The 15,726-nt window shown below is 53.0% G+C and overlaps 1 protein-coding gene across 5 annotated transcripts in view; it reads right to left on the reverse strand.

Annotated features, from left to right (window-relative positions):
• Positions 1–2,711: 2,711 nt before the first annotated feature.
• The window catches only part of TUB (TUB bipartite transcription factor), an 88,068-nt gene continuing 75,053 nt past the window's right edge, over positions 2,712–15,726 (reverse strand). For 3 of the 5 annotated variants that reach the window (XM_081540815.1, XM_081540816.1, XM_081540819.1), the window contains exons 4-13: positions 15,000–15,143; positions 13,630–13,797; positions 12,335–12,456; positions 11,701–11,898; positions 11,312–11,424; positions 10,306–10,423; positions 8,068–8,166; positions 7,681–7,852; positions 7,094–7,219; positions 2,712–5,237 (exon numbers count right to left, since the gene is read on the reverse strand). In XM_081540815.1, the coding sequence (XP_081396941.1) occupies positions 5,212–5,237; positions 7,094–7,219; positions 7,681–7,852; positions 8,068–8,166; positions 10,306–10,423; positions 11,312–11,424; positions 11,701–11,898; positions 12,335–12,456; positions 13,630–13,797; positions 15,000–15,143 (1,286 nt within the window). In that variant the 3' untranslated portion in view covers positions 2,712–5,211. Of the gene's footprint in view, positions 5,238–7,044; positions 7,220–7,680; positions 7,853–8,067; positions 8,167–10,305; positions 10,424–11,311; positions 11,425–11,700; positions 11,899–12,334; positions 12,457–13,629; positions 13,798–14,999; positions 15,144–15,726 lie in introns of those variants that run through there. The other 2 variants (XM_081540817.1, XM_081540820.1) reach the window with 2 other exon arrangements.

A 15,726-nucleotide genomic window follows, 5' to 3' on the forward strand; every position in this document is an offset into this window, starting at 1 on the left:
TCACAGTGAGGGGCTGATTTATGAGGAGAGTTCTGGGACTCTGGTCCAAGTTTCTTTTTTTGCCTTAGGATATGATTCCCTTATTAGAGGTGGATATTTGTTTCCTTCTGCTAATTCTCTCATTTATTCATCTTGCAGACACTGCTCAATTCCTGCCTTTGAAAAAAAACAGTTGACTGTAAGAGCCTTATCCAGTTTATTTTTTAAAATGAACTGTGAACTGTAAAAGGGCTCAAGATGGTGAGTTCTGAGAGAAATGTTAGTCACAGTTCCATCCTTGTCTATTCTAGTTGTAGAATCTGGCCAGCTCCTTAACCCGAGAACTTTGGCTTTCTCATCGCTAAAGCTGGGGAGTCAGAGTCCAGGTCTTCCAGGGGATGAGGATTAAATCCACAGTTACAGAGATAAGTGAAATCATCAGTGCCTATAAAACAGCATTGGTCCTATCTCATAAAGGATAACCACTCAGCAAGCGGTAGCTACTTTATTGTGCAAGCTTTTATGCTATAATTGAGATATGGACCCAAATCCATATGAGCACAAAGGAAGAAAAGGTCACTTTTGCTAAAGTACTTCCAAGAAACTCCACAGAGGAGATGGGTCTTGAGGGACGCTACGAACTTCTCCAGATGTGCAAGGAAGAGAAAGGATACTGTTGGCAGAAAGTGGTGGTAGAGCAGTGGGGTGTGAAAGTGAATGGATGTTCAGGTATTTTGATATTTGAGGCTGGTATGTAAGGTGTCACATAACCAACTCTTTATTTGGAATGTTCATCTCTCGGGGAAATTGGCTTGTAGAAACAGTTCCTGCCCCAAGTACTGAGACCTCATGACGCTTCTTGCTGCCCTGATTCTTGGTGGGCCTACACAACAGGAAAATATTTATATATTTAAAAATTTACTTTTCAGTCATTTCAGATTAGGCAATCCTTTTTGGGTTTTTCAGAATTATGTTATTCTTCAGGGATGAGATTATATTTATATATACAGTCCAGGATGACCAAAACCATAGGCCTGGTTTTTGTCATCTCTTTTCTCCTGGTCTTCATTTCTCCAGAACTAATCTGGGTTGAGAACTTGATCAGTCCCCTGGCACTAGGTCTGCAGTGACTTTTGGGCACCGTGGCAGAGCAGAGTCACACCTCTGGGGTCAGATAGTTGGCCTAGGAAATAAGTGCATCATGTGGGAATATGCTTAGTAACTCAGGTGGGTGATCTGGCCTGGAGATGCCCTTTCCTGGTCAGACCAGGAGCACAAGGAGAGCACCTCCCTAGCTCCAGGACTAGTGCTGTGGGAGTTCGGGAGCCAGGGAGAGAGAGCTGCAGTGAGGCGTGGAGGCCTGTGTGGCCTCCGGAAGAGATGCCTGTGAGCACCCCATGCACCTTCCATGGCCTGGGTCATCCAACGATGTACAGTCCAAACTGGGACACTTTAGGAAAAGGGAGCTTTAATAATAATTACACCAGAATAATAGCTGTCAACCAGGACTCTCCATGGACCCTGTCCAGAGCTGTTGAAGAGATCGTCTTTAACCTGATCACTAAACCACAGAATCCTCTTTCCTTTTTTATCATAGTAGTGTCCTACATATGCTATTTCCCAGAGGCAAAGCCATGGAGAGAGGCCACAGTCCAGGTAGGTTCTTGATCTGGGGTAATAAACCAACACTACTCATTACCACATTAAATTCCCTCAACCAAGGCCATATTCCAGAGGAAAATCTAACACTTCAGCTACCCAGAAATAAGAAAAACAAAGTATTCCAGACTTTGCCTTGATGATTTTCATACAAATCTTCCTAAAATGTACCTAACGTTAGGTTTTTCCTTTCCTATTTTCTTATACAAATTAAATAGGCCAAATTTCTCCTTTTTCTTAGATTACTCCTCAACTTCTGTACCGGTTTCCTCAGTTTTGAATTGGGAAGCTCTCCCCTTGCACAGCTGTTGGGATGAAATGAGATGCTATGTATAGCATCGGTCCAGGATGGAGCCTGTGCTGGGTGCTCAGGCCACTGCCATCAACAGCATAGCACTCACCAAGTTCCTGTGCTGCCGGGCAGTTGGACTTGACACTCCAAGGCTATCCTGACTGCCAGGAATGGCCCAGAGCCCAGGTCCTGCAGTCACTGGGTGACTTCAGTTTTGACCTCCCCACCTAGGACCAGACCTGTAGCTTTCAGCCATAATTGCAGCCTCCCTTGCTCTTGGCTTCAGATCTGCCACAGGCTGAAAATTCCCAAGCGTGTAGTGTTGTCCAAGTTCTGTTTAAACAGGTTGGGCTGCTCTGCATACTAGAGGAACCCAGTGGCTGGGTCTTCATGTTATTTCTACCATTTTAGCTTTCCCCGCCTTTTTTCCAGCTCTACAGCCCTGTGTTTGTTCCTCTGGGCCAGGCCCACTCTTCCGGCTGGCACAGCTGAGCCTGCAAAGGATGCGCTTAGTACCTCCTGTCCTTACCCTTCTTCCAGCCCTTCCCAGCCTCTGCGTGTGGGGTTCTGGCCATCCTTAAACTTGAGGAGCACGCCCAGAGGGAAGACAGTTTCCTCCCACAGGTGATTGTTTCCAAACCAGCTATGATCCCCTTACTACCACCACCATCCTGCCTTCCCCTGAGGCTCTTAGGGCAGAAGGAAGGAATGATGTAGAGAAAAACTTTTAGGTAAGAAACATGTTTTTTCTTTCATGGGGGGAAAAAAGTGCACAGCAGTGTTGAAACAATTCAAGTTTAATTTGTTGATATATGGTCTGTACTTAGACAAACATTAAGTTCTACAACATACATAATGTCAACATGGGAAAATACCAACTTTGCCATTGCACATACCAATAAATAAATACATTTGCTCCAGAATACCAAAGAGTTTATTCAAAAAATCACTTAATAAAAGCACAGTTTTGCAAGTTTGTCTAAAACTCGATAATTTTGAACAAAAATAAAATGTCTGACCACTCCAAAATAGGAAAAGACAGTCTTGTGCAAACAGACATACACATTCTAGGCATTATGCAAACTGGCTAAATGTACGCTCTCATCAAGAGAAGTGCCACCATTCTAAGTCCCCTTTGTCACCAAAGGCAGGACTAAAGAGGCCAGAGTCGGGCTTCCCTTTCTAAGTCACTTTGTTACTCTCTAGGAAACTCTGGATTTCAGCCTAATCTCCAGCTCTGCCTGGACCTTGAGAGGGAAGCAGGGAGGGACTAGAGAACAGAAGAGGAAAGAGGTGTGACATCTTTCTCGGGAAAGAAAAAAGGCACAGTGATGAGCCAGAAAGTGATGAGCAAGGACCAACTTTCATTCACCCCGAATCCTACCGCAAGCTGTGATAGTTGAACCTCCTTTATTCTGTGAGAAAACAGATCTAGAAAAATCACATGGTTTTCTCTAATCACTTGATTACTAAGTGCAGTAGTGCTTTCTGTAAGACCAACTTGCTTCTCAACCTGGTTGGAAAATTCAAAAACCAAACCTGTCCCAAAACTTCTGTTGGACTTTCCCCCCCATATCCTGAGATGAAAGAAAGTTGCAAAACTAGAGGCATGGAAGGACAGATGACCAATAAACTCAAAAACAAGAGCCCATAGTCTGGCCTGTTCTGGGGGCTGCTCCAGTTCTACAGGCCAGGGCCCAGGTCACAGTAGGGTCCCGGCACTGGGCCCTGAATGCCAGTGAGTCAGGCCCCCCTCAGTGCTGGGCACCAGAGCAAGCAGCTTCCTTCAGCTCTCTGGAAACATGTGCTCTGAGTGCCCCCTGGCATCCTGAGGTCACAGGGCTATCTCAGCTGGGGTAAGGAACTGTAGAGAAGGGAAGGCCAGGGACCCCACCCTGGAGATGGAATTTGTGCTTGCGTTAACAGAGCCATGGACACGGCCAGCCCACCCTCCCCCTCACTTGCTGTAAGGAAAGCACAGGCATCTTAGTTTGGAATCATCACTGTGGCTTGTTAAGTTCAGAACTACCTCTGAATGTATGGTAAATTCATTTAGAGGTAAATGCCCCACTACTTCCAGAGGAAAAAAAAAAATCTGCTTCTACAGTTTTGTTCCTTCTTGTCACTGCAGGAGGCGGGCCCCAAAGGTTCTCTTCTAGCCTGTGATGATAACACTCCCTGGCTTCTAACACCTGTCCTCAGCATGGGTCTGGACCTCACATGCTCGTTCTGAATTAGTGTCATGATTTTTAAGGCACATTCAACTAGAATAATTCAAATTCATCCATACACGCATGCAACACACCAATTTCTCCAGGTAATGCAGAGTGGAAACAGAACTAAACTTTTTTGGATAGCATCTTCCCAATCAGAACCTCTGGAGAAGGAGTTGGTACTTTCCTGGGTATGCTTTCTGATCAAAGGGCATGAAATGAACGAACAAAATCCATAGGTGATCATAACTACATCCTCATTCCTTTCCTATTCATCCACAGAAATATGATCATAATAGGAAACCTTAATTGATTGTTCACCAATTGCCCTTTGCCCCAAATACACACAGAGACAAAGAGACAGACACAGAGCACCTTAGAGCCAGAAGGAAAGAAAAGCCAGGACTGGAGAAGAGTTAGGGATGTGAACCTCACTGTTCTGCAGAACTGTGTGGGGGCAGAGATGGGGCGTGGCCCCAGGAGGAGCTGCCTAAGGCCCCAGCTACCTAACTCCCTTGGGGCATGTTTGTTCCATCACCAAGTTCCCTGCCCAACCAAGGACCATCTGGGTAGTGGGTATGAAGAGCAAGGACCTACTGTGGGAGAGACTGAGCCCAAGTGGTCTCCAGGGTCCCAGCAGCTTTAGGAGTCTGGGCCCATGGCTAAGGAAAACCAGCATCACCCACAATGGGGTCTTAAACAAGACCTTGTGAGGCTGGATCTTCAGCAGGTGATGAGTGCTCTTGCCTGTCACTCAGTACCAACAGAGGGTTTTGTCGCCGAGCTACCCTTTGCCACGCCCAGGCTGGAACTCTCAGGCCACACTCCTGACCCTAACGAAACATCCGTCAACCCATCCTCTGTGTACTAGAGGAGTAAGCAGGGGACATGTTTTCCATTGTATGTCTGATGAATTCTCCACTCTGCCACCAGGATCCTCCCTCTCACAAAGATCCAGAATCAACCTTTCTACCTTAAAATCACTGACCCAGAGAAAGAGCTTGACTAGACTTTAGAGGTCATCGAGCTTCTGTCATTCCAAATGTCAGCAGGTCTGTCTCCTCAAAGTCAAGACAGGAAGAGCCAAACTGGAACTGTGGAAAGGAGGACAGCACAACAGTATTTCCCTGGAAGTGGACCTGCTCCAGGACAGAAAGTTGCAGTGCCCTCAAGAAGGTCCCAAGTCAGAGTGGTCTAGATACCAGACCATGTTAACAACCAGAGATGGATGCCCCAGGTGTGGCCAGGTCCCTGCTAGGACAGGAGGCCTCAGTTTAAGCACTCAACACATGAAAACCTAGATTCCCAGGAAATGAGAACATCCTACTTCCACTGAAGTCGAAACAGCTCCACCACGTCACTCAGGGCCTTGCTAACATGTTTGAAGTATGACTTTTAAAAAACCCAACTTCTGTGTACTCTTTCCAAGCACATCCATCTACTCTGAAGTGAGGAACAACTCTCGCTTGCTTCCCACCGATTTCTGATCTCCATCTGGGCCGGCAGCCTCTGTCAGGGTGAATGACACATATGCAAGCGTTCCGAAGTCTTCAGAGTGGATGGTGCCATCCAAGGAGGAGGGTGGCAGAGGGAGAGGCCAGGCCACTCAAAACCACCTGTCACACCTGGATAGAAAACTGAGCAGCAGCCTTGCTAAAGCCTGCCCTCAGAGGGGGAGCCAGACACAGGCCTGTCCTGATCAGATGGGCATGCAAAATCCAGACAGGTTTCAGCAGGGAACTGCCTGGTTTCCCACTGAAATGGTCTCAATTTCACCACCTCTTGACATTTCTAAGTCTGGACTCAGGTGCATGGGCGTGCATACTGCGCCCCAGGAAGGCCAGAGACAGCAGTTTTGGGGGGAGATGGTGGGAACAAGGAAATGAAGGGAGCTGAAATCCAAATTCTACCCTTAACCAGCCAGGTGACCCCAGGCAAGTCCATCTTCTAGGTGATCTCTAAGGGTCCTGCCACCTCTGATCCCTTTTAGTTCTAACATGTCTCCCCCTTCTCACCCTTTCCCATTCCCAGCTCACAACTACCCACACGCCCTCAGTGGCCACAGCCTAGGCTGACTGCAGGGAGCTGAAGCACAGGCAGGAGCCCCAGGCACACCTACCTGGGTGCAGTCTGGGGCTGGCATCCTGGGGTTCAACAGGGCTCCTGGACTGCCCTGGCCCATGTGCCACCTGTATGCTTAGCCTGTATGGATCCTACAGGCCCCACCCGCTAAGACATTTGGCCTTGGGAGCCAGCCTCCTGCCGCCTCTGTGCACACAAAGAAATCCTAGAGAAATCAAATGAGCCCCAACCCCAGGCCGCCAGCCAATTTCCACAGCCACAGACGGGCCCTGCAACCCTGACAGGGTCCTGTCCCTCACCTTTCCACCCCAATTCCTGCCAGGCCCGGTGGAGGCCAGCTGACACTCGAGGACTCTCTGCAGTTGTAAGGGCCAGGCTCGGCTACCCAAGCCTGTGCTATGTAAAGCTGATGTGCCCCAACACTCACACGCTCTTTCACACACACACACACACACACTCACCAAGCCCCGCACTGCTGGGGTCCCATGGTCACCTGACTCCGGGCTGAGTGGACGCTGGGCCACAGCAGCCCTGCCTTGTGCTTCCTCTCCCTCTCCGCCTCCTCCCGCCTCCCCGGTTGAAGAGGCTGCTCTGCTTGGCAAACATGACTGCAGCAGGATACTACCCCAAGAGTAGGGGCACAGGAAGGATTTGCATCGGTCCCCTCATGCCCCCCAGTCCTCTGCCTCAGCAGCAAAGGCAGAGGAGCCAGTTCCCAGATGGCTGAGCCTGGGGGCCCAACGAGAGCCAAAGGTTCACCTGGCAGGAGGCCTATGTACAAAGGGTCAGTGGGGCTGCTCCACAGGCAGGCAGGCAGCTCCACTCCAGGCTGGGCAACCCCAGAGGGCACAAGGCAGCCTCTACTCACAGGCCAGCTTGCTGTCAAAGCTGGACAGGGCAATGGCAAAGGCCTGCAGCGCGCACAATGGGTAGTTGTAATCCATGGTGAACACGTCCTCTGCTACACGGCCAAACTGCATCACGATGTAGTCCGCTGGAGCCAGGCAGAAGTGTGGACAGACAGAAGGGCAGAACAGGGATGCAGAAGGACAGACAGACACCCAAATCATGAGAGGGAAGAGAGAAGGCCAGAAGCAGAGATGCCAAGAGAATCCCAGAGGAGGTAAAACACAGACCAAATGGGAGAAATGGCAGGAGAGAGGGAACAGGTGACAAGATGCAGACACACACCAAGAGACAGAGAAGAAGAGAGGAAGTCCATTCAAAGGGTGCTCCCACTCCTGAGACTCTGCCATGTGCAGAGAATCTAGGGTCAGGGCTCCAGAGGAGGGTCTTCCAGGGCCTCCCAGTCATTAAGGTTAGAAAATCCTTTACTAATCAAATAACCCCTGTCCTTAAACTCTGACCTCTACAGGCAGGGCTGAGTGGGCTGAATCCCGAGCTAAGGGCCCTGGTGTCACGCGGACATCCGCGAGTCAGGGCAGAAACACTCACGGTCATTGCCGTGGATGATCTGGAAGTTCTTCACCGAGGCCTGAGTGACGCGCCCGTGGAAGTTGAGTACGTAGGACTGCGTGTCGTCGTTCCAGACGGGCGTCTTGTTTTGCAGCTCGATGATACTCTCCGTGTTCTTGTTCTGCCAGCGTGCTAGCAGCGTCTCGTGCTCCTGGGAGAGCAGCCTCAGCTGAGCCAGGCCCGGGCCTTGGCCCCATGACTGCCCCAGAGAGTGATCTGCCCCGGTGTGGGGGCCCTTAGATCTCCTTAAGACCCCCAGGGCTTCTTACACTGTCTACACACACACACCCGCTGGAGCTATGCCCTCAGAAGTGCGTGCAGAGGCTGGGAGGAGGGGGAAAGTGGGTGGGGTGGGTGGAGACTCACGTTGCGGGGCCGGATAGAGACTCTCTCATGAACCATGGTCATGCCCGGGACAATCACACTCATCTTCCGCGGCCCCTTAAAACCTAAGACGTTTGTCTCCTGGGAAAGAGAGAGAGAAGCTCGCTCAATACTGGCCATCTGAAGACTCTAGCTACCTGCTGGACAGATTGGAGGAGGGGATAAAGATAAGCTAGTCAATCACCACTCGAATGTACAGTAGGCATCTGTAAACTTACCTTGTCCAAAATCTGCTCCTTAATCTCCACTCTGCCCAAACAAGCTGCTCTTACCATCTTCCTCGCTCCAGTGAACGACATCTCCCATTCCTCCATCTGCTCAAACTACCTGGAGTCATAACTTAACTCCTCCCATTCTCACATACCACTTCTAACCCATCAGCAAATGCTGTCAGCTCTTCCTTCAAGTTATACTAAGAATTCAACCACTTTTCAGCCACCACCATCTCTCAGCAAAAGCACAGGACCAGCCTTTAGCTGGACTCTTCATTTCCTCGGCCCCTGCCCCACCTCCTCGTCATCTGTTCTCCACACAGTGGTGAGCGGTCCTGCTGAGTCAGGTCGTTCTTCTCAGTTCACTCAGAGTAAAAGATGACGGTCTTACCTCGTCCTGCAAGGCTTCATGATATATGGCCCCATCACCCCCTCTTTACCACTGATTCTCCGCTACATTCACTGCCCTCCTTCTGCTCCCCCGACACGCCAGCGTTTTTGCTCACCATGTTCTTCTCAACACCTGCATGGTTGGTGTCACTTCCTTCTGGCCTTTACCCAAGCACTACTTCAGTGAGGCCCTCCTTGCCATCCTTCCTAAAAGAATATTCATAGCCCTCTTCCTGTTTTATCCTTCTTCAGTTCAGTCGCTCAGTCGTGTCTGACTCTTTGTGACCCCATGGACTGCAGCATGCCAGGCCTCCCTGTCCATCACCAACTCCCAGAGTTTACTCAAACTCATGTCCATTGAGTCGGTGATGCCATCCAACCATCTCATCCTCTGTTGTCCCCTTCTCCTCCCGCCTTCAATCTTTCCCAGCATCAGGGGCTTTTCCAATGAGTTGGTTCCTCGCATCAGGTGGCCAAAGTATTGGAGTTTCAAGTTCAGCATCAGTCCTTCCAGTGAATATTCAAGACTGATTTCCGTTAGGATTGACGGAATTCTGTTAGGATTGGATCTCCTTGCAGTCCAAGGGACTCTCATAGTCTTCTCCAACACCACACTTCAAAAGCATCAATTCTTCGGCGTTCAGCTTTCTTTATGGTCCAACTCTCACATCCATACATGACTACTGGAAAAACCATAGCTTTGACTAGACAAATCTTTGTTGGCAAAGTAACGTCTCTGCTTTTTAATATGCTGTCTATCTTGGTCATAACTTTCCTTCCAAGGAGTAAGCGTCTTTTAATTTCATGGCTGCAGTCACCATCTGCAGTGATTTTGGAGCCCACAAAATAAATGCTCTCACTGTTTCCATTGTTTCCCCATCTATCTGCCATGAAGCGATGGGACCAGATGCCATGATCTTAGTTTTCCGAATGTTATATAACTGTTTTATAGCTTACCTCCCACACTCAGGGTCAAGTCCCAGAAGGGTATATCTTTGTTGACTGCTGTCTCTCAGTGCCTCAAATGGCACTTGGGGCTAAGGATCACCTGAAGAGATTCAGACTGCCTCCCCTGAGCTGACCAGCAGGTGGCACCATTGGATCATACGAAACAGCTATGAAGTCCCAAGCTAATGGTACCAGTCCCTCATTTTGAAATAAGATGGAGAAATTCCTTGTGTTTACATCCCAGTTCGGTATCTGTGAGCTGTGTGACACTGGCAAGTGACCCAGCCTCTGATCTTCAGTTTCATCTATATAATAAAGAAGATAGGCTCGAGCTCTTAGGCTGAATATTCAGTGAGATGATTATGCAAAGGGCTTTACAGTCCATTTAAGACCTGAATACTGGAGGGAAGACTGGGGGGTTCCACCAACATGAACCCAGGCCTCCTGCCTCCTCCTCCTCAGGAGGCATCCAGGCTGGGCTGCAGAGAGGCAGGCCTAGTTCCCAGAACTTGCCAGGCAGGTGGTCAGCTGTGTTCTGTCCCAGGCAGGGGCCACTCCACTGCACCTCCTTGTCTGCCCACAAAAGTAGATGCAATAGGGCACAGACAGGTAGCAAGTCCTGAGTGTCATGTCTAGCTTGAAGCCCAGAGACCCAGGGCCCATGACTCACATAGCAGACAGCAGCCAGCTCCTGACGCAAGGTTCCACTTTCCAGAGTAGAGGCTGATGCTTTCTGAGGGTTGACTCCATTGTCGTAAACAGTGAACTTGGTGCCCATGAGGTTGGACCTGAAGGACAGACACAATCAGTGTAGGGTCGTGCATCCTCTGACCCTGGTCAGGGAGTAGCTCAGAGGCTGTCCTAGGGAGGGAAGACTGGAGGGGACCCTCATGACCTTTGTGGGCAGACAGCAGCTCAGAGGCTGTCTTACATGGTGCCTACAAAGCATTCTGGGCTGGGCCAGGAGTGGACCTGGGGGTACACTTCACAGAATCATCTCAGAAGATGCTTCATGGACAGAAGGCCTCGACTTGCTCTGAGTTTAATCAAAGGGGATCTCAGCTGAGTTCAGGGAAATCAGAGTTCCACAGAAAGTCTCCCTGGAGAAACCAGAGTGGCTCCCCGCATGGTAGGTGAGCCACCAGAGGGGCACCTGGCAAGACTGCAGAGGGGACTGAGCACCCCATAGAGGGTGGAGATGATCCACTCTGTCCCGTTCAGCCTGGGAGTTATGGTCCAGCCCCATCTCCAGCTCTAAGCTTGATTTATGCTCCTGAATCTGCCACACTTCTCAGAGGCCTGAGGCCTAGCTCAGAGCCTTCGCCCCACCCCAAGGTTGCTTCCTCTTCCTTCAAGAGCTCACTCCTGCCCCTTGGCGCTGACCATGAGACCAAGGAGGCTCTTACATCATCCCTGACATCCTGGGGTTTGATTTGTCCCCCCTAGTGGGCCTGTGCCCTCTCTGCCTGGGAGCAGCTTAGGGTAGGATGAGTGAGGCTCATCTTCAAATCTGGCTCTAGGCTAGCACAGATCTGAGCCTGCGGTTGACCTGATGGACACAGAGGACCCTGGGAGAGGATACGACACTTGACTTCCTTCAGGGGCAGGAGCTGCCCTCTACAGGGCCTGCCCCGGCCTGCCCCACCCCTGCTGGCCTCCTGAGGGCGTGCTGGTACCGCAGTTTCCCGATGTAGCTGTCCCCTCCTCTAGACAAGTCTGTAGGGTCCACGGAGATGAGGTAATTGGAAGTTTTACTCTTCTTTCTCTTCCTTCCTGCCAGGAGGAACACCTTGGGGAGTAGAGCAAAGTTATGCACGTTCCAGGCCCAGCCTCCAGTCCACACGCAATCCCAGGACCACTCACACACCCTCACTCACACAAGTAATCCCCTCGCTTCAGCTCTTGAACATACACGTGTGCACTCGTATGCACCAACGAGGCACACAGGCTTCTGTCTCTTTGGGGGAACTGGCAGGTCAGTGCTGGAGCTGAGGCTTCCAGTCCCACTCCAGCCCCCAGGACCTCAAGCCCACAGGATAAAACTGCATGTCCAAGCCAACCTCACCTTCTTCCCGTCCTCGCGGTCCAGGTGCAGGAAGTAGGTGGGGTACATGCCCCGGTCCATGCCCTTCTTGTCCCGTGTGATGCGGCACTTGATGGTAATCCCCTGGGGGGCCGGCCTCAGGGCAAACTCTTCGAGATCCTGGACCTCAACATCCACCGATGGCTCGGGGGCTGTGGGGCTGGGGGCCGAGGCTGCCTCCTACCGAGGAGAGAGGAGGAGCCTGAGCCCCAGCAGGGACCCCGAGCTGCTGAAGTTGGTGGTCTAGAATCCAAAGCTGCCCTCATGTGGTGGTGGTGGGAGACAAGGCTTGCACCCTGGGATGTGGGCACAGAGATCCTGGCCCTGGGCCAGCAGCTGGCTTCCTAGCCCTTCCTTCAGCCCAAGCACCCCAGGGTGGGGATGGAGGGAACAGGCAAGCTCTCAGAAGCCATGCTGTCCAACTCCAGCTCCCCCGCCCTCCGGCCTGACTGAAGACTGGGAGGACAGAAGAGCCCCGGGGGAAGAAGCTCTAGACAGGCACCTGGGCCCAGCCCGTGGCCCAGGAAAGCCAACTCTGCATCACTTCACTTCGTTCCCCTCCCACCTGGGCGACACTGCTGTCCGCCTTACTGCTGAGCAGGAGCTCCTCACTCACCCTGGTGGACTTCCTGCTCGTGGCGGAGCTGGGGCGGGTGTTGCTGTTCAGCTGGGAGGAGCTGGAGCTGTTCTCATCCTCATCTTCCTCTTCCTCTTCGAAGCTCATGCTGCTGGAGATGCCTGGGCCGGGCAGAGGAGTGGGAGGGGATGAGCGGTCACACAGGCACACCCAGACAGTCACCCATACACACAACACACATGGACACACACACGCAGAGTGGCACGTACACACGTGCATCCACGCACTCCCACGCACACATTCAGATGCACGCTAGGACACTCTCTTTCAGGTGCAAATGTGAGTTGGGGCTGGTCAATGTCCCCGGGTGCAGCCCCCCTCCCAGCCTCAGCTGTCAGACCCTCCCTGACTGGCAGCCAGGGTGCCCTGTCTCCTGGGTAGCAAGGCCCGAACTGAGCTGGCCCTGCCTGGGAGCCTCCGTCTCTGGCCTCAAGTCTACTGGAGGTCTTGGCTGGCAAAGCCTATAAAATCTCGAGAAAGTCCCAACTCTTCACTCAGCCTGATGCTTGGGACCCACCAATCCTCTCCAAAGAAAGTGAACGTCGCTCAGTCATGTCCGATTCTTTGCGACCCCATGGCTCCTCTGACCATGGGGATTCTCCAGGTAAGAATACTGGAGTGAGTAGCCCTTCCTCTCTCCAAGGGATCTTTCTGACCCAGGAATCGAACCAGGGTCTCCAGCATTGCAGGTGGATTCTTTACCAACTGAGCTACCAGGGCAGCCCATCCTCTCCAAAACCTGCCCCGCCTATGTGCCTCTCCCTACCTTCATCCCAGCCTCAACAGCCCTTCCTCCAGGAAGCTGTCCCTTGTGCAACGTCTCAGAACGTGTGCACTGCGGGCTCTCCCTCCGCCTCCTCCCTGGGGTAGAGCTCACTCTGTGGGCAGCAGGTCTCCTGGGAGGGTCTGCCTTGCCTCTCAGCCTCCTGGCCCTGCTCTCTCTAGCTCAAGAGTGGGGACATTTCATAAGAAAAGAGCTTTCTCAAAGGGACCAAAGGGAAAGGAAATCTGTCCCCACACCTTGGCCTCCCTGCAGGCAGGAGACGGGCATGGGGACCCGGGGCTGGGCTGTGGGCTGGCTGGTTTCTTTAGCCACACTTCTCTCCCTCAACGCAGCCTTCTCAGGGGTCCCTGCCCAAGTTGCTCACTGGTCTCCAAGTGTGCCCCCCTCCAGGGCCTGGGAGACAGACACAGGAGGGCTATGTGGAGAAGGGTGCATCTGAGAACCTGGGGCTGAGCTTTGGGGGGTGTCTCTGGACCCCCACGGGGCTCACCCTTCCTCTGCATCGTGGCACGGATGTCCTGCCCGCCGGGCCGTGTGCCGCCACCTGCGGCCGTCTCCCCCGCGTCCTGGGCCTGGTCCGACTGGCCCACAGTCAGGATCTGCACAGGGCCTTGGGCCTCAGACTTGTCTTCAGCCGGTGCTGCTGGCCCGCCGGAGCCTGCAGGCCATGGACACTCCTGAGTCCCATCCAGGGGTGCGGAGGGGATGGGGCAGCCTGGATCCCCAGGTGTCAAGGAAGAGGGTGAAGGAAGAACGGGGGCACCTCTGAAAACTTTATTTGCAAAACCGATTTTTAAAAAAATGAATGACTGCTGTCAGCCTCTTAATGGTGGGTGAGCTAGGAAGGGGCATGGGTTCCATTTCTTCTGCTGTTCCCCCACATCTGTGGCCGAGGGGGTACTGAAATGCCTTGCGTCCCTAGGCAGCCGGCAGCCAGCTCCAACTACATGGTGAGCAGGACAGGAGGGAGAACGAGGCTGGGTCCGAAACAGCGAGGCCACCGCTCAACTTGGACACGGCCAGCTCTGCACTGTCAGTGCCAGCCTTCTCTCTCCCTTACATGCGCACACAGACTCACACACATCAGTGAAACACACAGGGCCCCTGGAAAAAGACAGGTTGGCATACACTCGCCTTCCCCAAATGGAGGGGCTCCCACCTCCCCCATCAACCTTCCTGCCCAAGTTGCCACAGCTTCAGGACCAGAAACGAGACCTGGCCCACACATCTGGGCTTGGCCTAAAATGCCACGGTCAGCTCCACAGGCCCTCGGACCCAACACACCCCTGTCCAACCATGACCCAGAGGCCTGGAAGCCACTCCCAGGTACAAGGGCTGAGGAGATAGGGTAGCCAGCAGAGACGGGACTCAGAGCATGGCCACTGTAACTGGCCTTGAGCTCCAGGGATCTTTTCTGGAGAGGGAGGAACAGAGGGAACAGACTGGTCTGTGGGCCAAGAGGGTGGAAATGGGACTAGAGAAGTGAGAAAGCCCACAAGATGACTGAGCACTGCCCGAGGGGGAGACAGGCTGCCCGGGAGTCACTGAGGCCCCCAGAGGAAGTGTCCTGATCAGGGTGGAGGTGCTCGGGCGGGCGGGGAGGGGCTTCCTGGGCCACAGCTGAGCTGGACTTCACATCCTGGGGCAGCAGAAGAGTCCTGCCCATGCCCACAGGCCAGCCCGGTCCCACCTGAGCGGGAGGAGGCCTGTGAGCCAGCTGGGGGTTCCTGAGTGCCATTTGGGGCTCTCCCTGAGGCCTCTCACCCAGCCCCTCACCCCCAAATCTGGAGGACAAGACTCCTGCCAGCTCCATGGTGGGGGCCGGGCCTCCCGAAGAGGGGGCAGTGAAGGCAAGCCAACCTTTGTGCTTCCCCTTCTTCTCCTTCCTAGAGGCCCCGCCCTGGCCCCCTGCCGCGGCGGCTGCCTTGGTTCTCTTGGCTGAGGCTGGTGCTGTGGGGTGGGCAGCTCCCAGGGGCACACTGGCAAGCGAGTCGGCCTCTTGAACTGCTCAGGAGAGAGCCCGAGAGAGAGAGAGAGAGAGAGAGACATGCGTACAAGGTGAGACCAGAGCTCCAGCACAGCACTTCCTAACTCCCCCACCAGGGCCCCTGTACCATCATCCCTCCAGGCAGAGGTGCGCAGGGCAGGCCAGGCTGGAAGGAGGTGGCACCCTCCAACCCAACAGGGTGCTAAAGTCAACAGCCTGGTCTGCACCATGACCACCCAAGAAGCAGAGCAGTCAGGGAGGCGGAGGGAGTGTGTCTGCAAGAACAGGGGTCACCGATGACGGTGGGTGAAGACAGAAAAGGCTGCAATGTCCAGAAAAGACCACACTGAGGCCGAGCACCCCAGGGACTGCACTGTTCTCCTGGGACAAGCCCTGCAAAGCAGGAGAAAAATGGATCCCAAGAGCTGCCTGCCAAATGGAAGGTCTCAGAAGGATCACCACTGGGTACCTCCACCCTCTTCAGGCATCAGAAGCCCAATCTGCCAAGGCCCTTGAGTGGTTTCTCACTGCTCTTAAGATGACAACCAACGTCCTCCTGCAAGCCTGGCCCTCCCCTTGCCTAACTGTGCCCTCGTCACC

This window comes from Giraffa tippelskirchi, chromosome 11 (assembly GCF_054371585.1).
Source record: "Giraffa tippelskirchi isolate mGirTip1 chromosome 11, T2T-mGirTip1v1.2.pri, whole genome shotgun sequence".
Classification (NCBI taxonomy): Eukaryota; Metazoa; Chordata; class Mammalia; order Artiodactyla; family Giraffidae; genus Giraffa; species Giraffa tippelskirchi.